Below are 23,165 nucleotides of genomic sequence, written 5' to 3'. Positions count from 1 at the left end.
ATAAAGAATATCTTCCATATAAGATGTCATTTCAATAACAAGGTATATAATATGTTATAGATAGTGAGATATGTGCTAACATTGTTTACTACACTTGTTACGGGCCATGAAACATCAACTTGAAAGGATGAATATGAGATTTGATAAGCGGTTTAAATGGACAAATAAAAAAGATGTTAGATTACAAAATGGATAATCTTAAAAGGATTTTTAATACTAGGAGGCAAGAGAAATTAAGGTTCCAAGCTTCAAACGATGATGGTGAAAAAGCTTCTATGAGCTTAGTAAGTGAGCACAAGGAAATTATAATGCTATTTATAAAAAAAAATAAAAACTAATTGATTATTAGAAAACTTTAAATCAATTTTGAAAGGATGAAAAATAAGAGAGAGAGAGAAGTTGCACATTGAAAGGATGCAAAACAAGAGAGTGAAAATATTATATTTATATAATGTTGTTGGAGGAAAAAATTAAAAAAAAAAAAAGCAGCTTTGAAGGCTTAAACAAAAGGCTAATGATGTGGATGCTACTATTGCTCCAAATCTTACTATTCTTCCTATAAGTGATTTTAGGATGAATCCTTTTGAAGAAAGGGGAAATTATACAATCCATGCAAGGTTTGGACAGCCAGATTTGATTTTTAGCTTAATTGTTTTCTAATATGCCACTGTTCACGTAGAGGCTATGCATTATTTTTTTTCTCTTCCTTTCTTTGTTATTTATTTACTGTGAGCCCGCAACCAGCACACATTTTCTTGTTTTATTTATGCTATGTTTCTAGCTAATTTCTCTTGCGGTATGCCCATCGTAATTATGTAGAGAATATTTGTTTAATTTATATACATCTTAAATTTTTCCAAAAAAAAGTTTTTTAATATGCGGTTTTACACTAACAAGCATTATTTTCGATCTAATTGTTGGGTCAAGTGTGTGTGTGTGTGTGTGTGTGTGTGTGTGTGTATATATATATGCAGAATCTTAAGTCAACCATAGTTTAGAAGGCATATTTAAACAAGACTAGATAGTTATTGTTTCAGACTTGGGGTTTTAATTATTTTTCATGTTTAGGGGTTGTTTTTAAATACTTTGGGTTTTATTTAAATTGGACTTAACATCAATCCACTAATACATTAGAGTTAAGTTTATTTTTGACACTGGAAATACTCTTTTTATAAGTTTTACAATTCAGAATATACAGATTTTGATTTCAGAATAATAATTATGTGTGTGTGCAAAACTCATATGTTTTTATTCTTCATAGAACTATCTTGACTTATCAAAGAATAAATATTTTTGTAGCATTTTTCTTATACTTTTCATTTGTGATTTTCTTAAATCATTAGGTGGGGAATTCGTTCCAATAGATTTGATACTTCGGTTTAGGTAATCGTTATGTGAAACTTTTATCAACCAAATTTGATTTTAACTTTTTAGAGTTTGTTCTTTCTTATATGTAGGCTCTAGCTAGGGTTCTTACCCTATATGTTCGCATCATATAAAAGTCATCAAGTCAATCGTAAACATATAACAATAATGTATATTAAGAAGAACTAAATGAGTAGGGGAAATCAGTGTTCCCCTTCTCATAAAGTATTATTCATTGGAATAATATTTTTTTTTTTATATATATAATTTATTTCTTAATTTCATGCTTTAACATTAGATTTATTAGGGATTAAGCTTTGGTTTGTTTTTTGTGAAGTTATCCTAGTTTTATGGCATGAGCCGCAAGTTTCCTAGTTGATTAAGGGTTTTTTTGGGGTTCTTTTTTGTAATTGAGTTTTTTTCTTTCAATTTCATCCTTCATGATTTGGGTTGATTGAGAATTAAGTTTTATAATTTGTTTTAGTTTACTTTCTATGAATGAGATTATCTCAATCTCATGACCTGGGTCAAGGGTTTAAATGATTAAACCGAGTTAACTCGAGTCTTTTTTTTCTTTTTTTAATTGATTTGTTTTTTTAATTTTATCTTTCAATGTTGGATTGATTAAGAATTGAGCTTTATAATTTTTTTTATTTGATTTCTATTGGGTTATCCCGGTCTCATGATTCATATTTGACAGGTTAACTTGAATTTTTCTTTTCTATCTTTTATAATTTTTTATAATTTTATTTTTGAATATCAGGTTGATTGAGAATTAAACTTCAAAATGAGTTTTGATTTGTTTTCTATAAAGTTATCACGATCTCATGACCCGGGTCGATCCTATATATTATGATCTCATGACCCGGGTCGATCCTATATATTATCGTCTCAATATTTATTTTTAAAGGATATTATCTTGAAATTTATTTTAATCAAATGATATTTTTTTCCGGTTGTCTATATTATCTTTAAACTTATCAAGTTGACTGAATCACGTCATATCAATCTCTATACAATTTAATTTTTTCGTTCTTTCTTGAAAATACGTTTCCAATTTTTAATATATTTTTTTAAATTGATGCAACCTACTTCTTAGCGCAAATAAATAATCTGATACTTAATTATTATGATAAATACCCATGAAGAATCTCGATTTCTAAGCATAACAAATGTATTTATCGGAACTAAACACATACATTTAATGTCATCTTGGAAGACCAAATCACTTAAAAATAGAATAAAAAAGGTTTATAAAATGTTTTTAGTGCTAATTACAAACACAAAAATAAAAATAGAAGATATTTCACACCAACCACGATTAATGATCAATGCTCTCTATTCAACCAGATGTTAATCACATCTTAATTAAAGCAAAGACATGAGCAGAATCAATGCTCTCTATTCAATCAGATTTTCTTTCCTTCGTTATTGCGCTCAAATCTGGAAACTCGTTGCCATTTATTTGAGAATTCCAATGCATGAACATGATACAGGCTGTCCTCCATTTTTCATTACATGTATAGATTTGTATGATTGTTCTTGTTATTTCTGATACCCACAAAATTCAACGGCAATTTCGCAAGAGTTTCCAAGCTATTATAGATGTTGCCTCCCGACATGGAATGCCAACCTTTTCGTTCTTGTGCTTGATAAAAAAAGAATCTATAATTCATTCATGTGAAGATAAAAACAACCTCGTGTTCTTCGAAGACAGGAAGAAAAAATCAATACCTGTGATATTATTTCAAAATATTCTCACATAAGATTACATACAAAAAATACTCAAAAAGAAAAAAAAATCAAAATGAATATGCCTACCACCTACGTTACTAATCAAACACGCAGGATTCAAAAATATATGGGAGTTCACAAAGGAGTGGTACTAGTAAGATTGAGCAGCAATAATCTGATTGGGATCGTAGACAATTCCATAAACTGGCCCTCCCCTCGGGCCTAACACATTGCTTCTGTCCGACGGTTGTGGTGCAGAAGCCAATGGCTGAGCATTATAAGGTACGGCCATTTCATCAGAGTGGCTAGAAATGCAGAGTGAACCTGAATCATCTTGCTCCCAGTATACTTCAACCATAATGCCACTAGGATTCTCTGGAGATTCTGTTTCTGGGATCCCCACAAATCTAGCTCCCACAGGTATCTGCATTTTCGTTTAAGCAGAAAGATTAGGCTTGATTTTTTTGTGCCTGTTACACAAATGAAAAACAAAAAAATGAGATAAATTGTTCCTACCTGAACTGATTTTCCAGAAGTTAAGGCCAGAGTAACCATCTTCCCCTCGGCTGCAGCACTTTCTAATTCTGCTTGCTTGGCAATGTTTAGGAAAACTTCTTCAAGAGTTGCAAGGCCAAGCTGAATGTCTGATACATGGAATTCTCTCTGTCTCTCTTGAAGCTCCGCAAAAAATTTCTGTTGAAGATTTTAAATGCCAGAGGAAATGGAAGGTCAAACTAGTGCGCACTTGAGTAAAATAGAGAAACGTATGATCCCCCACCAGTCTATTATTATGTTCATGTATATATCTAAATAGAAATCTGAAATTCTGAAGGAAGAAATTTGGAGAATAAAGAAACAAAATATGATTTTCAAAATTGCTTACCGTTAAAACCCTCTCTTTATCATGAGGAATGACAAAAGTCAAGAAGGATCTGGTCTCCTCTGTTGGCGTTACATCCAAATGCTGTAAAACAATTTCCAGAATCAGAAAAAAAAAGGTTTCTGAAAATTAAACGAATTTGTTGAATTTGGCCATGCATTCGACATACGTATTTAAAGAACTTCTTCACAGCCTCATGATGAACTGAAGTATCTGATGGCATGCGTCCAGGAGTTTGTCCACCATTGTTATCACTAAAGCTCACATTAGCAATAAAGCCAGTGCCAAACTTTGACTTCAACCTGATCGAGTTTCCAATGCACCGGAGCCTGCCCTTGGCCATAATTCCTATACGGTCACTTAGAATGTCGGCTTCTTCCATTGAATGAGTTGTTAGAACAATTGCACGACCTTTCTTTGCGTTCTGTATAATATCCCACACATGCCTTCTTGATATTGGATCCATACCAGTAGTCTGCAGATCAACAGAAGTCAAACAAAATGAATTTTAACAAATACATCAAATAAATGTATCAATGATTCGAAGTATTTGAATCTCCATACCGGTTCATCCAAAATGACTAACTTAGGGTCACCGAGAAGGGCTATTGCAACACTCAAACGACGCCTCATTCCTCCACTGTAGCTCCTGGATCTTACTTTCGCTGATTCAGTTAGTTTCACCTTTGCCAATGATTCCTGAGCAACCTGCAGTCCATATAGACCAAAGAATTATTTAGAATATTTGAGTGAGAACAACAAGCATGGAGGTACTTAATTCTGTCGTACTTTTTGGTCAGAATGTTCAATCAACAAATTATGGCTACGAGATTAGGATGGGATATTAAGACTTCAGGCTCATATATCACATACCGATTTGATTGAAGCTGGGGGTAGACCTTTGATACTTGCAAAGAGGTGGAGGTGTTCTTCACCGGACAATGCATCCCAGAGAATGTCAAACTACACAAGGATGTGGAAATGTTAGTCTCTATAGACTAATTAGCAATAGCACATGGGGAATGCTTGCATGCTGGTGAAAATATGCAGACAAGCGAAAACAAACACTCGAGAGAGAATTCACCTGTGGACAAACTCCTATAATTTGCCGAATGCCTGACATGCCAACCGTGCTTCGAACAGAATGTCCATAAACCAAGGCTGTTTATACAAAATAGTTGGGAAGTCATTATTCTGATGCTTCTAAACCAATTCCGAAAGTATAGGAACCATGAAATGAGAGTATATTACCATCTCCACCGGTCACAGGTGTTATGCCAGTTAAACAATTCATTGTTGTAGTTTTTCCGGCACCATTGGGTCCAAGCAGACAAAATAACTGATCCTTGGTGAAGTTGACCCATAAGCCCTGCATATACCAAATATAAAATGGATATTCTACAACAACTAGACTGCAATCCAAAACCAGCATGGTACTCAAGAGTTGGATAGGAATTGCTTACCCTAACAGCATGGTAAGATGAAGTCTTCTTGCATTTACAACAACTAATCTGTGTGGTCCCAGGATATGTCTTTGCAAGTCCTCGTACCTGAACTGCAACATCTGGGTTGACTGTGCCTTCTTTTGCATCATTTTTTACGACATTCTCCTCTTCAAGCACATCTTCATCATCTGGAGTAATATGCTCTTGTTGTGGGATTTCACCCGTGCAACTACAAATGCCACCCTCTGCGACAATAGAGGAAGAATATAGTTAGAACACTAATTAGAAAACAATAAGACCTAGCTATGAGACATGGACTGAAGTAGAGTGCAGCAAGATCATGTCCTTAATTACACGTTCTTGCAACCAATAAATGAAAAAAAAATGACCATTACCTTCGACCTTGTCTCCACCTTTCCCTGTCCAATACCCACGGTTTAAGAAGTAAAAAGGAGATTTTCTCACACCGGATGCATTTGGGAATATATTATCAAAGTAGATTGCCAAAACAAACCAGAGAAAGAACAGACATATGAGCCATGTGTAAACATCATTCTGCCAAGAAAAATAAGAGTTATAAACAGCTCAAACGAAGATTGAAAACAGAGGAAATTAAAAGTAAGAATAGAAAGGCAAAACGAGATGAAAATTAACTAAGAAAAAACTAACGCAAAGGCAGAAGGGAGTTCTCAGTAGAATGTATAATATTGTGTGCATTTATGTGTTCTATTCTCTGTGAGCATAGTGATTACGTACAATTGTGATAGCACAGTCATCAGCGTCAGGTGAACACTTTGATCGTCCTTTCCAGCTGATTCCAAGATCTTCAGGAGTGTTACTTGCATCGGAGAGCAGCTTTACTGCTATTGCGAGAAGATTTGGTGGGAAGAATGACCAGATGAACTGTAAGAAACCACTAATGCTTTCCTTGTATGGAAATCCAGCTATTGTAATAATCTGCAATGACAAATGAGATCAATTACCACAACGGAATCAACCATATTCTCACATCAAGATTTCGGAGGGTTTTTTTCTAAGAGACGATCTTAGATTAGGGATAAATTTCATTTATAGAACATTTCCTGTTCCTTGATGTTTAGCTGGGAATCTTGCCTGAGTCATAAATCCGATTATAAATATGGAGAAACCCATTGTCGTGCCTGATGATGCCTTGCTGATGAAGGTCGACAGCATGAAGGCAAAACCCATCTAGCATCACAAGTGAGGAAAGGTAGTAAAGGGTTAATATGAATAAGCTTATAAAAAAAAAAAAAAAATGACACCAGGCATTGAAGAAGTAGAAGCGATCTTACCATGTTGATCTGGAAGAGGAAGAAGACAAAGAACAGAACTCCGAAATTGTTTTTCTTGAAAAAATCGAACTGGAACATCAATCCGAAGAGAACCAGGAAAAGTGAGGAAATGAACGTAATGATTCCCTCCCATGAGATCCATGAGGCCCAGTATGCAGATTCGTAAAGACCAGTCATATTCATTGCCTGCGAAGAAGATATAAATGAACAAATAAATAATCTATAATAATAATATAAAGAATTCATCAACAATTATAATCTTGTTTAACTCTAGACAGCAGATTTGCGCACATACCTGGCGAAGTTTGAGCTCTTTCTCAGCAACCAAATTACTAATTTGTAACACAAATCCAAACATGGTAAATGCCAGGAAAAAAGCCGGTCCTACTGTAGCCAATGCAGAGAAAGCAGGCCTTGCGGGATGCGCAAATTCCGTAAGTCCAACCTTCCAGTTAAAGGTTGAAGCTGAACATCCAGGGTTTCAAAACAAGCGATACGTTAATTTTACATGAACTAAAAAGAAAAGGGAGGCACTCTTATATATCCAAAACAATTTCTACAGAACAAAACCGAGAAATTAAGATTTCAGACCTTCCAAAAGAAACCGAGCAATCTCACGCTCTGCCGCAATTTGAAGTGGAATTTGAAATTTGAAGGTTGGATCTTCATAATGGCCTCGCCGAGCAATTGGAGTAGAGTTAGACTGTAGACCATAGGTGATCACAGTGGCGTTCACTTGCACAAAATGCAGTGCTGCTGGTGCTTGCATAGGTTCTCTAAGAAGCCAATCATCGACTTCTTGTTCTGTTCTGAATGATCTCACCTGCATAAGCAAAAGGCAAAAACAGATTGGTTTTTTTTTTTAATGATTTATCCACTTTCGAGTTTTTCTGCTGCAGTATTAAGAGCCTAATCCATTCTTAAAATAGTTCAGAACAGAAAAACACAAAAGATAGGAGGACTCCACCCATTGGATTGCTTCCTTTCTTTTCTCAAAAGGATTTCCATTCATTCAAATAAACATCATACGTCTAAATAATAATAAACAACCCAGGAACTTTAGATTTGTTTCTTTTTTGTTCTCTTCACTTCCTGAATGAGAAAATCCAAACTTTCCATAAATAACGTCCTTCTCTTTCAGTTTTCCAAGAGCCTACTTGAGACTAGCATCACATGACGTTGGAATCAGAATAAGAATTAAATACCTTGTCAGAGGGAATTGGCCTGTTGGGATTATTCTGCATGATGGCTGTAACAATACTGGTAATTGTAGCGCTGTCATTTCCACTCCAAACGAAGTCATAACAAGGCTTTTTAACGTAGAACTTTTCCTCGCAAGGAGTGATCGGAGGCTCCCACATAGGCTGTGGATTCCTCACCGTGTCGAACCCTGTCGTTGTGTTCGTGCGAGACTCTGTTGCCTTTTCGATGCAGAACAACAAGAACATGAAAAAGAAAGAAGCAAAGAGCTGCAAGAATGTTGCGCTCTTGTTTCTTGATGACAACAAGATGTTTTTCTTGAACAACGAAGTGAACTGTTGGTACAGTAACGGCAATCCTTGTACCAGCTCCATGTTTTTCCCTCTTTTCTTTCTCCTCCTGTTTTTTTTTTTCCTTTTTTTTTTCTTTGTTTCTCCGTTTCTAAATTCTGAAGTGAGAGAGATACAGCCTGCGCTTAAAAAAGCGCGGTCTGGAGATGGAGTGCAGGGGTAATCCGGTCACACGAAGGATAACAATGGGCTTGAGTCTCTCATGAATTACAGGGCCTGCCACTCTGACTGGACTTTTCAAACGGGGACTGAGGGTAGGGTGGGAAGACGAAAAGGGGGAGTGAATTTGGGCTTGATAGGCTCCTTTAATTACCAGACGTGCCCCACATCTCCTCGGGGAAAAGTCTACCGTATCTAGAAGCTAGATAATCCAATCTCTTGATTTGATTTAATCTCACAGACAAATTATCTGCCTTCGCTCCAATTTCCACAAGTGGAATAAAAAAGAATTATTTGCCTCCCAATTTGGATTTTATCCAAAAGTGCTGCCGTATAATTACCTGCGAAGACAAGTGTTGTTTTTTCAACTTCTAGAAGGCGAGAATCCCACCAGTCAAAGAAGACTTTTTTTATTAGCCAATGGCGTAACAGCCACCGATGCTGGCAATTTGCTATTGGAGGACCGAATAAAAGAAGTGCGCCGAGTAGAAATATACATACGAGTGGATAATCTGTACATCCAAGTATATTAATATTAATTGGAGGATCGATTATGCGAATATTTGGATCATCTCTCTTCTGTCAATAATACATCGCCCTTGGTCGCCACGGGGATCTGTACAGCCAAACAAGACCCCTCAATTTATTAATTAATCCTAATTTAACCAAGAAGATCGGAGAAATTCAAAGTCACGCCCGCCAGTCAACATATACAACTAAGAATATATATATAAAAATAAGAGGAAATATTATTTTGCAAGGTCTCTCGTTGAGAATTTCTAACCCAAGTCTTGATTAATACCAGAAAAAAAAGATAAAAAAAAAGAGAGTTTAGATGTAAAATTAAGGCTATCATTACCATTGGTTCAAGAATATATATATATATATATATATATATATATATATATATGAAGACTTATAATATAACTAGATAGTAAACTATATATATCCGTCGAAGTTCTAACAGCTTAATATATTCCTTGCGTTAGAGTGACACAATCAAGACTGAAGGTAACACTTTTAAACATGCCAAACGCTAACCTTCGCCCTCTTACTCTCAAAGTTATCATTTGTTTTTTTTTTTTTTTTTCCTGGAACATGTTTTTTACAAAAAAAAATTGATTTTTTTATATTTGAAATTAATTTGTTTTCAATAATTTTAATATGCTAATATCAAAAATAAATTTTTTTTAAAAAAAATATATTATTTTGATACATTTTCAAGTGAAAAACACTTTGAAAAGCAACCGCTATCACAATGCTAAACACTAAATATCTTCAAAATATAGTCAAAATCGAGTCCAAATTCATTGACTATTTTCCTTTATTTTTTCTTTTAAAATAATATCATTTTTATTTTTTTATAAAACAAAAATTTTTATTTGACTTAGGTTCACTCGGGTCAAACCACTTGACATGTGACTCAGTAATTGCCCTAAATCGACTCCTAGAAAATAAGAGTACAACCTTAAATTTTGAATTAAATGGTAAAATTGAAAAACAAATCATATTAACATAAGAATCCAAAACATAAAAAATAAAAATCAAGAGAATAAGGATCAATTTTTTAAAAAAAAAACAAAAACAAAAACCAAGATTATGGATCAAAGAATGATATTGAAAAGAAAATAAAAGTTGATAAACGGACAAAGAATCAAAATTTAAAATCAAAATATTGAGGGCGTAACCTTAAATATCATCAAACTTTGAGTTGAAAGGTAAAATTGAAAAGAAAAATAAAATTAACAAAAAATCTAAAACAAAAAATAAAAATCAAGAAAATGAGGATCAAATTTGAAAAAAAATAAAAAACCAAGATTATTGATTCAAAGATGAAACTGAAAACAAATTAAAATTTGATAAAAGAGTTAAAAATCAAAACATTAAGGGCCTAACATTAAATATCATAAAACTTTGAATTGAAGGGTAAATTGAAAGAGAAATCAAATTCACAAAAGAATACAAATAAAAGATAAAAATCAAGAGAACGAGGACCGAACTAGAAGAAATTAAAAATCAAGATTATGGATCCAAGGGTAAAATTGAAAACAAATTAAAACTGATAAAAGGGATAAGAATCAAACTTAGAAATCAAAACATTGAGGGCTAAATATGAAATGACATAAAATAAGAGGACAAAGTTGATTTTTTAAGAATCAAACTTAAAAATCAAAACATTGAGGGCTAAATATGAAATGACATAAAATAAGAGGACAAAGTTGATTTTTTTCATGGCTAACATGAAATTCAATGGGAAGGAGAGAAAGAGAAATAGAGAAGAGGAAAAGAAAATGAAGGGGCAGCCAACAACAAATCATCAAATCAAAACACTACATATGCGACCCCACGTAGAAAGGGCGCCATGAAGCTTTAAACGCCATGGAGGGAGCTGACAGTATTCCATCAGACGATGGCTCACTTACCGCTCAAAAAGCACGGAGCTGCCTTAAATGCTGGTATGTTTTATACACGTGCCAACAATTTTTTCTTTAAAAATATAGAAAGATTGAATCCCCCTATCTCAACCTAATAACAACATGAAAAACCTATAGGAAATGACAAAAACACCCTTGGAGCAAAAGCTTAGGAAATTTGATATCAAGAATAATTTAGTCATTCCAATTTTTAGAAAAACATAAAAAATAAAAAAATGTCCCTTAAAGTAATTAAATGAAAATAACATGTAAGGGTAATTTAGTATTTTTACTGTACTATAAAAATATGACATGACTATAACGACCCTCATGAATTTGACAATGACATTTGAACCCTTATAAAAAAACCGAACTACCCTCCTAGCAAAGCATGTTGTTTTTGTAGGGCAGGGGATAAATAGTTACTATATGCAAAGCATAGTAAATTATAAGAGTGTACATGGTGAAAGTTTAATCTCTTTTAGTATTATATATAATTTTTTACCGCCACATTCCATAAACATCTAGGAAACCTCATATTAAATTTTGTTTTGGTGTAGTTAAAGCGTATTTTATAGCATGGTTGTATCTCGCCTTACTTGATTAGCTAACTTAGGACATGCAAGACCCAAAGCTTGATCTAGATCGAGTTTTTAATTGAATTAGATAATACATTAACCAAATTAAATCAAGTTCATTCAAATGGTTTTTTAATGATTAGATTGACCTAACTAAACTCGTACAAGTCAATATCTAGGAAATATATATATATATATATATGATCAAAATGGTTGCAAAAACAAAAATTTTCCACCAATTAAAAATTGCTATGTATCATTTTTATTTTATTTATTACATGAAAGGATAAAAATAAAATTGAAATAAATGACATGAAAATTAAATAGACCTTCGTATATTTCTTAGTGAATAGAAGGTTGACACATGAGATAAGATATTTAAGATATCTTGTCATAAATACAAGGTTTCATAAATAAAAATCAAACAATAAAATAATATCATGTGATATTGAAAAAATAACCTAAGACAAAAATAAAGTGTCTCACCCAAGAAAAAAAAAAGATTATTAAAGGTACATAATTTTTTCAAGACAGACTCTTCAAATAAGGAAGTTTTATCAAAAGCTCTCAAACTTCCTTCATCTGAGTTTGAAATCTACAAAGAACAAAACTAAGTTGGATAAAGCCTAAACGATAAGAGTTCTTCAACAACACTTTGAAAACAAATCAAATATACGTTTCAAAGTATCAAATCATCAAATCTCGTTATGCAATACACACCTAAATTCATATTCTAGCAAGGTATAAATCTTAGTTTGATTTCATAAATAAATCAAGTTACCACAAATCAAATTCAAGGAAAGAAAAAGAGAATTATTTATTTCTTTATAAAAATATTTTAAATAGAAATTATATCCAATTATATATTTTAATAAAATCAAATATTAATATACGTGTATTTATTTAATTTCAGATACTAAAAATTATATCTAAAAACATTGTTTTAATAACCGATGAATTATTCCAACGATAAAGTGACTTGTATTGTTCTTTTGTGGGTGCAATTAAAGTTTAAAGAATTTTAGTGATATGAATAATGCAATAAGGCGAACACGAAAGTTGAATAGACTGTATTTTAGGTCACATCAGTTCATCTGCCCTTGTCCAAAAAGGGAAACTATCCTCTAAAGTCTTACTGCTTATTTCTAGCCACTCGTCGAATGGAATAATTAAGGGCATCGCCATTTGGCAATCACATCAACGTCAATTCTTACATGGACCACCTGCGCGGCTGCACATCCCAAAAAAAAAAAATTGATTTTTTATTTTATTTTATTTTGAATGATTTATTTCTATATTTTTATAATCGTTTAATATACTATATTAAAAATAAAAATTTTAAAATAAAAAATATTATTTTAATTTCTTTATAATTAAAAATACTTTAAAAAATAACCTATTCTAATAAACGTACGGAAGCACAGAATTCTTGGTAGTGGCCGAACACTCATTTGTACAGACGTTGAAAGAAATGAATTCCCCGGCATTTCGTTTCTCAACGGTAACTTTATTTTTTTTCCACTATGCTCGCCAAGTGTTTGACCAAAAACCTCAACCAGGTCAAAACTCTCTTAGAGTAAATTACTCTAATAATTAACTCTGCTTTCTATATGCACTAAGCTCAGGGATCTGAGATGGGACTGGAGAATCTGACAGGATGGAGAGGAGTGGTATTGCGGCATGGAGTGCAATGGTAATGCCAAGATGAGAGATCCAATGAGACCTTGGAAGTTACTCGGTTGCTTCACTAATTATTGTTGAATACTCATGGAGCTTGTATATTACTGCGGAGCTCGATTCAAATTGCAGAAATAGTCTGGCAATTAACCATTTATTGTCTTTGCCTATCCACTCAACAGATCAAATTGACTTGTGTCGTTCTGGTCTAGCAGAAAAGTGGTGATTCCTTTAATTCATTTCCAGATCTCCTCCAGTTTATTTAATCAAGATGTTAGAAAACGAAGTTTCAAAGCAGCTGCCTCTTGGTATTACGTACGATTACCACCTGTTCGTTTGAACTTTATTATATCCTCAATTTGTATTCAGTCTTTCAATCTGTTCTCACGTTCAAAAGGGTCCTCTCCCATTTTTATTCTTCAAAATAAAGATTGCTTAAATTGCCTTCTTGACCAGGTAACTCTTACCAAAGTGTTGGAAGCATGTCATCCTACGACCGACTGTGCAGGAATGAAGCAACCGAGTAACTTCCAGTACTGTTCGACAAGTCTAAGAAACTGATCTCTTGCTGCATAATCATCCCTTGGAGAGTTTAGAGAACATCTCGTTCACATTGACACTCGAGTTTTCTTGAGAATAAAGATTCCTGCAACTGTTGAATATCAATGGAGAATTAATCCATACATTTCCTTTGACAGCTGCGATGATATTAATGACATAAAAGTAAAACAAATGGCGCTTATCATGGCCATGGGTCTCGTGTCTCTACTCCTACTTTTAATATATTTCTTTTTTTTCCCATCGGGTTCAGACATTTTCCATGACTAACATCATAACAAGTCCATTTCAATAATTTTCTTCGAGATGGATTGACTCCTTCAAACATAATTACCTTTATTCTTCCCTTGCGCTTATTTCAAATATATTTTACTTGTTTTTTTCTTTACGCTATATATATATATATATTGACCCCATCCAGTTCCCTATTCAGCATTCTATGACATTTTTTGAATAACTTGGCTTGCGCCTGGCTCATAATTAAAATGATATAATATCTGTAGATAATATAATCTAGCAAAAAAACAAAAGGAAAAAGTTGTTAATTTTACACAAAAAGTGGATCGTTAACCTCAATTAAAATAAATAAATATAATTCATGACATTATATTTATTTAAAAAGACGAGGAAGAAGATGTTCTCAATCCATTATAGACTATTGACATGTTTTTTAGGTTATTTTTTATTTAAATATATATATATATTTTAAAATTTATCTTTAACATTATTATATTAAAATAATAAAAAATTAGTCTAAAACTAATAAAAAATTTCAATTTTTTAATGGTTGGTCTGCCTTCGAATTTTGACTTGAATGCATCACCACGCAACGCATTTGACCAATGACCCGTGTCATCAGGCAGCTTAGCTCTCTGGTTAGCCCGTTTTCATTAATTAATAAAAATAAAATAAAATTCAAACTCCCATAGGCAAGCAGTTCATCAGTACTGTTCCCAGTTCGAATCAAGTACCGGGGCAGTCTTGGCATTTCACGCAGCAATCCGATTGGTCAAAACGCGTGAGGGGCACTATGGACATCTCAAACGAAGGGCAGTTTCGGCAGTATGCCAAGACGTCGCAGCCCCGCTCTCTCGGTCTCGAATTCCAAACGCGATGTTCAATTAATAAGTAATTGTTTAGTAATACGAAATCAAAAAAGCCAACAAGTCAACAAGAGCCAACTTCATTAACGATTAAGTAAATAGAGGATGTATACGGGGGCAAAGTTGTCAAATGGGAAATGAAGTCGTGGCTTGTTGCCATGACGAAACACATAAAAGGGAGGGGTTCGGCAGCTTCATTTCATTAAGAGCTGGGCTGTTCTGCTGCTTTCGTTGCTACTTGCCATTGCCACGAAGAGCACATAGCTTATACATATAAAAATATATTCTGTTTTGTTATAGGCAAAAATATTAAAAGAAAACAAATTTTCAGCTGGTTTTTGGCGGGAAATAAGTTGTTGTATTTCTGGTTAATTCTCGATGGCGGATTCCGATGCATCGCCTCACACGGCAGCTTTCTGGATTCAGGCTGATGCTTTGCTCAGGAAGAACTTAACTTATCAGGTATGTACACTTATAGAAATACATATTCACTTCCGTCTTTCCAAAACGAACAAGTATTCTGTGTTCGTTTCCAAGAACCGCAAATCGCATCAAATGAATGGTTGTGATGGGATCTTCACCTTTTGTTTTTTTTTGAATGCATGGTTAATTAAGTAGTGGAATAGAGATTATTAATCCATGTGTGTTTGCAGAAACGAAACATCAGTGCGAATTGCAGGCTAATCTCATTTCCATTCGTGCTCTGTATCCTCCTTATCATCACTCAAACACTGGTTGACAATCAAATAAGCAAAGATAGTAACGTGTGCGGTTGTCAGTGTATCGATAACAATGGAGATGGAACGTGTGATCAGAGAGTGTGTGGTTTACAATACTCAGATGTGGATCAAGCCCCTAGTTGTTCTGTTCCTAGTCCACCCAAGTGGCCTCCTCTGTTACAGGTTCCGGGTCCTCAATATCGTGCCGTCAGAAGTGCTTCTGATTCTCTTAGTGATTTTCCGGACGAGTCTTGTAGACAAAACGGCACCTGTCCTGTTTCTCTTCTTATCACCGGAACTAATAAGACGCTTGGGCAAAGTAAGTAATTAAGATCTCTCTCTCTCTCTTCCACCTGCCTAGGAGATGGAAATGAATATTTCAGGTTTTATCATGATCTTAACCTCGATCTTTATATATTTATGTATCTATTTTTTAGGTTTGGCTGACATGATGTTCGCAGCTCCTTCCATTCTTAATTCCACCAACAGTGTGCTGGTTAGTTGTTTTTCCTGCTTCATCCTTGATGTATGTGTGTATTTCATCTTCCTCTCTTGACTATGCATCTAATACTGTGACCTTTACAAAATGTTCCAGGGTTCAAATTCAGAACCTCAACAGGACAATTTTCTTGATCCTGCTTTCGCCGAGGGTTCTCTCTATAACATTCAAAGTCAGTGCACACCGAATTCTATATTCAATGTTTCTGTTCCCCTTCTTCAGGCTGCTCCCTTCCAAAATGGTACAATTGAACTTCTACCCACGCTTACCCTTACAGCTTCCAAAGTCACACAGTTGATGCTTATCAGAATCTTTGCTTATTCTCTTGTTGTTTTGAAACTTAGTGACCACATGTGTTCAAAGTATAAGTTTGTGGCGCAATAGTTCTTCGGAGATAAATGATCAGATATACCGGGGCTATGAAAAAGGCAATGCAGAGAGGACGTATAACGAGATACTTGGAGGTTAGCCTTCCAGATTTCAACACAAATCTAGCGTGTGATTACTGCAGCTCTGTGTTAGGAGAATTCTAACCACTTCATTTTCCTGCAGCCTATGATTTCTTAAACTCCGATGCCAATAATTTTAATGTGAATGTGTGGTACAATGCCACCTACAAGGATTCTAGCGATGGGGAAACCTACTTGGTGCGGTTACCACGTGCAGTAAATCTGGTATGTAAAGCACCTGAAGTGCTTAATTCTATTAAATCCTTTCCTTCCCCACCTCAAAAGAGCAAGGCTGTGTTCATGATTATAATCAATCCAAGCATAGGATATTTTTCTATGTAGATTATTTGTCTTCCTTCTGGACTTTGCACTGCCCACAACAACTGTTACTGGATTTCATTTCTTACAAAGCCCTTGTTTGCATGTTTATTTTCTCTGCTTTCTTAGCCTTACACCATCCTCATCAAACAATAATACAAGCTAGTGTCTCTATCTTCACAGGTATCGAATGCCTACCTTCAGTCGTTTCGAGGATCTGGTGTTAAAATGATATTAGACTTTGTCAAAGAAATGCCTAAAACTTCAACAAAGCTCAAGCTGGATATCGCATCTCTTCTTGGCACTCTCTTCTTTACATGGGTTGTCATACAACTGTTTCCGGTAAGTGTGTGATCCATTTCCTGTCAGCAATTGCTTATTTTGAGGCTAGCATTTTGTTGCAAATTCTGTTCAAATCATGGCTGGTGTCACCCGTTCAAGACAAGTAACTTTTCTTCTTCTTTTTTATTTCTTGCACAGTGGGTTAGAGTAGCTGAGTGCTTGATCACGACAAGTCTAATATTAGAGAATTAAAATAAGTTCGTCCAGTTTAGTTTCTTCCTTTGAAAACGATAACCAATTTCTAATAGGACGCTTCCGTAAAATTAATAAGAAGCATTTTAATCCATGTAAAACCTTGAAGTCTTCATATGTGTAAAAGCTTCTGATCTATCAAGTTACAATTATTCCACGTCGAGACATATATTTTTCATGAGCTCATAGTGATGAATTGATAACTTCATGCTTTTGTTTGCATGGCTTTTCTTCCAACAAATGCCTCGTTCTTAATGCGAACATCGAATGTCAATTTCTTTTTGCAAGTTTCATTTAGAGGTTAATATGGTTTTGAAATATATCGTACATTCCTGATTTTGTCGTCTATGATACCTTTATAAATCGCGGATCTTTGCATTTACCATACCTCCTTACCCTGGTTTTGCTCAATGATAGACTGAGCAAATATGAACATGCATATATATGCTACCCAATCTCGTGGATTGATTATGAAAATGGCGTGCATTTGCGTACGTATTTTTGCTGAAGTTATGCGATCTTATTTCTTTTTGCTATAGGTGGTGCTGACAGCACTGGTTTATGAGAAACAACAGAAACTACGGATCATGATGAAAATGCATGGGCTTGGAGATGGGCCTTATTGGATGATTTCTTATATGTATTTTCTTGCTATATCTGCACTATACATGTTCGTTTTTGTGGCATTTGGCTCAATAGTAGGTAGGCATTACTCCAATCCTCAATGCTTTCTAATTTTTGCCTTTGCTTCAAGTTACTCACATGGCTAAATTGCAGGTTTGAAATTCTTCACGCTGAACGACTACTTCATCCAATTTTTGTTTTATTTTCTCTATATAAACCTGCAAATTTCCTTGGCGTTCCTGGTCTCCGCATTCTTTTCGAATGTCAAGACTGCTACAGGTCTGTTGTTAGCAGCTGTTTGATTTGTTTGTTAAATGATTTTTCCTTTTAATATCAACTGGTCTTGTTCCTGATAGTTGAATTTGATGATTACAGTTGTAGGCTATATATGTGTCTTTGGAACTGGGCTTTTAGGTGGCTTTCTTTTCCAGTCCTTCGTTGAAGACACTTCATTCCCAAGTAAGTAGAAGAATCTGTGAAACCACAGTACTTTCTACTCCCTCTTCAACAGGCTTTTTAAATTCCCTAATGGTGTTAATGAGAAAGAATCCCGATGTTCAGATTTTATGCTACTGCATGTGTTGTTGCAGTTGTTTCATTTTCTGAGATTTAACAGATGCGAGGAGGCTAATGATTGCTTATATAATTTGTGATTTTAAGATACTGGTAATAGCTCAATTGTGCTGAGAAACCTATTATGTAGGTCTATAAGTGTTATTTTCCACAAGTTGCTGCTGTTGGTTGTCAATGTGAAATAGCTGTCTAGGTTTTATATTTATTGTCTGTTTCTACTTTTCGCCAGCCTTACCCTTATGGGACTTGTTTCTCTTGTTACAGAGGGATGGATCATATTCATGGAGTTATATCCTGGTTTCGCTCTATATCGTGGCTTGTACGAGTTTGCAGAGTATTCCTTACAAGGCAACTCCATGGGGACTGATGGCATGAAGTGGGGAAATTTGAGTGACAGTGAAAATGGGATGAGCGACGTGATGATTATCATGCTTCTTGAATGGTTGGCGGTGCTTTGTATAGCCTATTATGTGGATCAAATTTTTGCATCTGGGAGTGGAAAAAATCCAAAATATTTATTGCAAAAGTTTCGGAAGAAGCGTCCATCATCTTTTCAGAAGCCTAGTTTGGGCAGGCAGGCATCTAAAGTTTTTGTTGATATGGATAAACCTGATGTCATTCAGGAGGTAACATTCCCTTACCTAATTCTGATGAGTAATCATTCCCTGCTAGAGCTAGGTCTATCTGCTGCACCTGTGAAGGTGGTCATTATGTTCTAATATCTGTGGATTTTGTAGGTTCAATAATAAAACGTCAGAATATTCTCATTTTTTTTTCTATGGCATACTATATTTGTCTTCTTTCCAAAAGAATCAACAAGGTGGTTGTGTAGAGCACTTGTCAAACAATAAATTCTAAGATGGATTGGCTTATGAGCTTTTTAGACCACCTATGCCTCTAATCATTCCAGAGCTACTGTTAATATTTCATGATTTTTATGAACTTCTTCAATTCATGTGTTTGTCAAGCACTCAAATTTATCATTTGATCTTGAAATACTTCTGTGCCAATAATCTGCAGTCAATCGTGTGTAAATGTAATTTTGTGCCCATCTTTTTAAATGCAGAGGGAGAAGGTCGAGCAGATACTGCTGGAACCAACAACAACTCATTCAATCGTCTGTGACAACCTGAGAAAGGTGTATCCCGGAAGGGATGGAAATCCAGAGAAATTGGCAGTGAGAGGATTATCTCTCGCTATACCTCGAGGGGAGTGCTTCGGCATGCTTGGTCCAAATGGTGCAGGGAAAACCTCGTTTATTAGTATGGTCAGTACACTTTCCTCTGTAATTAATATAATGGCTTTCAATCATTTTCATTTTTCCTTGTTCTATACTGGAAATAGTAAATATGTTCAGGAGAGGTATTGACCAAATAGTCAATCTTGCTCAGTACATCTAAGTGTATCATCTAACACTTGAAGAATCTTGGGAAAGGGTTATATACGTGGTCATTGTTATTCCTTTGCCATATCTTAAGATAATTTTAGGTTTAATTAGTCATCTTGATAAAATAGAATTGAATATATACTCATGCTCCTCTTGTATTTCTCACTTTATTCTGTTGTTTAGATGATTGGGCTCACAGCACCCAGCACGGGGACAGCATATGTCGAGGGCTTAGACATACGGACTCAAATGGATTGGGTATATACCAGCATGGGCGTTTGCCCGCAGCACGAGTAAGTTAATTCGTGGTTCTGTTTTCTTCAAGAATACATCTTCATCCTCAGCTGGAGTTCTGACATTCTTGTTCTGCTAATTTTTCTTGGACAACTTTTAGCTTGCTGTGGGAAACTCTGACGGGAAGAGAACACCTGCTATTTTATGGCCGGCTAAAGAACCTAAAAGGCGCTGCTTTGAAAAAAGTACGTCATTCTCATCTCAACTTTCAGCTTGTCACAGCTGGTTATTTACTCTTCTGTGAAATAGGTGATTGCGAGAGAATTCTCTGTTGGGAATTGTTGCAAACCCATTCCTGGTTTTTTCTCTAATTGCAATGCATACAAATGCCAAATTCTTCCGGATGAAACGAGATTTAAATATTAAAATTTAAGAACTGCAATTTATAATCTCATTGGGGAGAGATAGAGAGGATATATAAGCATCATGGAATTGATTTGAAGTACATTTGTGGACCATATAGATATTGAATGCACAGTGCCAGCATTAGTGAGATCAACGGTTTAGTTTACTGGCCCTTTTGACTTGGACAATTTTTAAGCTTCTCTTTTTTTACCATTCTGCTTCTCTAGGCAGTGGAAGACTCTCTTAAGAGCGTCAACCTATTTAACGGAGGGGTTGCTGACAAACAAGCTGGGAAATACAGTGGAGGTATGAAGAGGAGGCTTAGCGTTGCCATATCACTGATTGGAGATCCCAAAGTATGTCATTGTCTCTCTCAAAAATACTTTTTCTGCACGAAATCTTGGGATTTGTTGTATTCTTCCAATGCCCTTGCTTATCCAAATTCTTGGCAATTTTGCAGGTTGTTTATATGGATGAACCCAGTACTGGATTAGATCCGGCTTCAAGAAGCAATTTATGGAATGTTGTGAAGCGTGCAAAGCAAGACCGAGCAATTATTCTGACCAGTACTACTCTACCTCTACCTCTAATGATTTTAATTTAAAATGAAAATCTTCTCCTTTTATTTTCACTCACAATTCTTGACTTCTTGTTTTCAGCACATTCGATGGAAGAGGCAGAGTACCTGTGTGATAGGCTGGGGATTTTTGTTAGTGGAGGCTTACAGTGCGTAGGAAACCCAAAAGAGGTAACTATGAGACGATTGTTTGTATTTGCTTAGAGATCTCGATCGCATGATTCTTTCAGAAATTCATGCATCCATCTCCTTTGAAATGCATGCTAGTTAATTTCAACGACTATAACACGCGTATTCTTTGTTCACGTCTGTAACATGCATTGTCTTTCAAATTAGATTTTAAAGAGCACCTATTTTAAATTTTTTCTAAGCTGGCGTTTGCCTTCCTTCTATTGCTTTGGTGTGTAACAGCTGAAGGCTAGATATGGAGGATCTTACGTGTTCACAATGACGACATCTATAAACGATGAGCATGAGGTGGAGCGCATGGTTCAGCGTCTCTCCCCCAACGCCGAAAGAACATACCATATGGCTGGAACCCAGAAGTTTGAGATGCCAAAACATGAGGTCAGCATGGCAGATGTATTCCATGCAGTCGAGGTTGCAAAGAGCAGGTTCCCGGTTTATGCATGGGGCTTGTCGGATACCACCTTAGAAGATGTCTTCATCAAGGTGGCGAATTCAGCCCAAGAATTCCACACGCTTACATGATTAGATTGATATATGATGATTGTTTATAAATTTTCACGCTACTTCCATATATATATTTTTATTGATTTTTTTTCAGAAGCAATGGCCTACTACTGTATTGTATGTAGATATGGCATCAGATTTTGAGCATATATAATATTGATTGTCTTTTTTGGTATAGCGGGAAGCTTAATGAGTCTTGGATTATATAGGGACCGTCCTCTCATTATATAAAATATAATTGAAACTCGAATATTGTTTTATCAAAATAAGTTACAAAATACAAGACTATTAGGCCGAACGTGCTTACCTTTTTATAGCTTTAAAATAAGTTTATGATCATATATAATATGGATTTTTTATTTTTGGTGAAAATGGATTTTGTGTCTTTCAATTTTAAAGAGTCTTTTTTATGATTGTTGACGTAGGCAGTCTTTTATTTCAAAATACATTAAAATAATAGTTGTTTATTATTTTTTAAAATTTATTTTTGACACCAATCATCAAAACGATTCAAAATCATAAAAAAATTCAAAAATACTTTTAACCACAAAAACATTCTAAAACTCGAATATTGACAACTAAAACATATTTCTCTCTTATTATAATGTTCTTTACTAATATGATAATAACCTATTAATCTAGGATCATCAGTGGCCTTTAAAACAAGCCTATTGAGTTTAATTGTGAAATATTGGCTAACATACTAGATATTTCAAATGATGGGCCTTATGTATTTGAGATGAAAGTTATCCCTACAATTGAGGGATATATATGATGAGGCGCTTATTATACATACCGGGAAAGAAAATTTTGCACCGGGTGCAAAGATTAAGAATCAAGACTTGATGCTAAGACTTAGATTGCTTCATAGGATCATAACACATAATATTTTGTTCAAGAAGGGGTACTTTAATGAAGTGACTTTTATAGACTTATGCCTTATCGATTGTATGATTAGAAGAAGGACAATTAATTTGCCATACATTATAATGAAAAATGATCAAAAACAAAAGTCTTTCCCTTATGATCAATGTTTAACAACTATCTTTGAGCATTTTGATGTTGAATTCACGCATTCACGAATACAGATCAGACACTATATTTCAAATATTTAGAGATAGATAATACGACCCTAACAAAGATAAAATTTTTCTTAAATGAAAATGGTGCATGGGTTCCTAAAAACCAAGTTGGCGAGGAAAATAATGATAAAGAAGACAAAAAACAAGTTGGTGATGATGAATTTGGTAATGTGTTTGAGACACCACCTCCAGCTTCCTCTCCTGAAAATGTTGGTACTAGCTCATGGAGATCTAGGATGGATGATCACTTAGCCCATATTGAGACTAATTTGAGTCATTTTTGAGAATTATAAGT

The 23,165-nt window shown here is 34.8% G+C and overlaps 2 protein-coding genes and 1 long non-coding RNA gene across 5 annotated transcripts; 2 read left to right on the top strand and 1 right to left on the bottom strand.

Annotated features, from left to right (window-relative positions):
* Positions 1-3,087: 3,087 nt before the first annotated feature.
* Positions 3,088-8,382, bottom strand: LOC7484748 (ABC transporter A family member 2). The gene is made up of 16 exons (XM_002317952.4): positions 7,943-8,382; positions 7,329-7,560; positions 7,033-7,202; positions 6,738-6,923; positions 6,538-6,633; positions 6,181-6,381; positions 5,820-5,979; positions 5,443-5,669; positions 5,231-5,348; positions 5,064-5,140; positions 4,853-4,942; positions 4,544-4,687; positions 4,149-4,454; positions 3,983-4,063; positions 3,616-3,792; positions 3,088-3,523 (listed from the first exon to the last, which is right to left on the bottom strand). The coding sequence occupies exons 1-16, from the start codon at positions 8,309-8,311 to the stop codon at positions 3,251-3,253; spliced, it is 2,907 nt and encodes a 968-aa protein (XP_002317988.3). The 5' UTR covers positions 8,312-8,382; the 3' UTR covers positions 3,088-3,250.
* Positions 8,383-12,868: 4,486 nt separating this feature from the next.
* Positions 12,869-13,914, top strand: LOC112323498 (uncharacterized). The gene is made up of 2 exons (XR_002976931.2): positions 12,869-13,430; positions 13,572-13,914. It is a non-coding gene; the product is annotated as an uncharacterized LOC112323498 (long non-coding RNA).
* Positions 13,915-14,968: 1,054 nt separating this feature from the next.
* Positions 14,969-21,963, top strand: LOC7483440 (ABC transporter A family member 7). 3 transcript variants are annotated; one of them, XM_002318570.4, is made up of 18 exons: positions 14,970-15,238; positions 15,430-15,814; positions 15,933-15,991; positions 16,091-16,235; positions 16,339-16,458; positions 16,547-16,668; positions 16,945-17,103; positions 17,835-17,997; positions 18,073-18,198; positions 18,295-18,378; positions 18,757-19,118; positions 19,559-19,759; positions 20,063-20,172; positions 20,274-20,358; positions 20,746-20,874; positions 20,979-21,084; positions 21,178-21,266; positions 21,507-21,963. In XM_002318570.4, exons 1-18 carry the CDS (start codon positions 15,155-15,157, stop codon positions 21,804-21,806), a joined length of 2,829 nt encoding a protein of 942 aa, XP_002318606.3. In that variant the 5' UTR covers positions 14,970-15,154; the 3' UTR covers positions 21,807-21,963. The 3 variants fall into 3 exon arrangements, with proteins under 3 accessions (XP_052301970.1, XP_002318606.3, XP_024438418.2); XM_024582650.2 differs by lacking the exon at positions 18,295-18,378; XM_052446010.1 differs by lacking the exons at positions 20,063-20,172; positions 20,274-20,358 and having other exon boundaries at positions 14,969-15,238.
* Positions 21,964-23,165: the final 1,202 nt, after the last annotated feature.

This window comes from Populus trichocarpa, chromosome 12 (assembly GCF_000002775.5).
Source record: "Populus trichocarpa isolate Nisqually-1 chromosome 12, P.trichocarpa_v4.1, whole genome shotgun sequence".
NCBI lineage: Eukaryota > Viridiplantae > Streptophyta > Magnoliopsida > Malpighiales > Salicaceae > Populus > Populus trichocarpa.
The sequence above is the reverse complement of the archived record's forward strand: the minus strand, read 5'-3'. Positions and strand labels throughout refer to the sequence as shown.

Bases quoted from the DNA above. Each gene is read 5' to 3' on its own strand.
- LOC7484748 (XM_002317952.4), bottom strand. From the start codon at position 8,311: ATGGAGCTGGTACAAGGATTGCCGTTACTGTACCAACAGTTCACTTCG. The intron at 4,943-5,063 runs GTGAATTCTCTC...ATCCTTGTGTAG, and splicing joins TTATAGGAGTTTGTCCACAG to TTTGACATTCTCTGGGATGC. The intron at 4,688-4,852 runs GTATGTGATATA...TATGGACTGCAG, and splicing joins CCCCAGCTTCAATCAAATCG to GTTGCTCAGGAATCATTGGC.
- LOC7483440 (XM_002318570.4), top strand. From the start codon at position 15,155: ATGGCGGATTCCGATGCATCGCCTCACACGGCAGCTTTCTGGATTCAG. The intron at 18,199-18,294 runs GTCTGTTGTTAG...TGATGATTACAG, and splicing joins GAATGTCAAGACTGCTACAG to TTGTAGGCTATATATGTGTC. The intron at 20,875-20,978 runs GTATGTCATTGT...GCAATTTTGCAG, and splicing joins CACTGATTGGAGATCCCAAA to GTTGTTTATATGGATGAACC.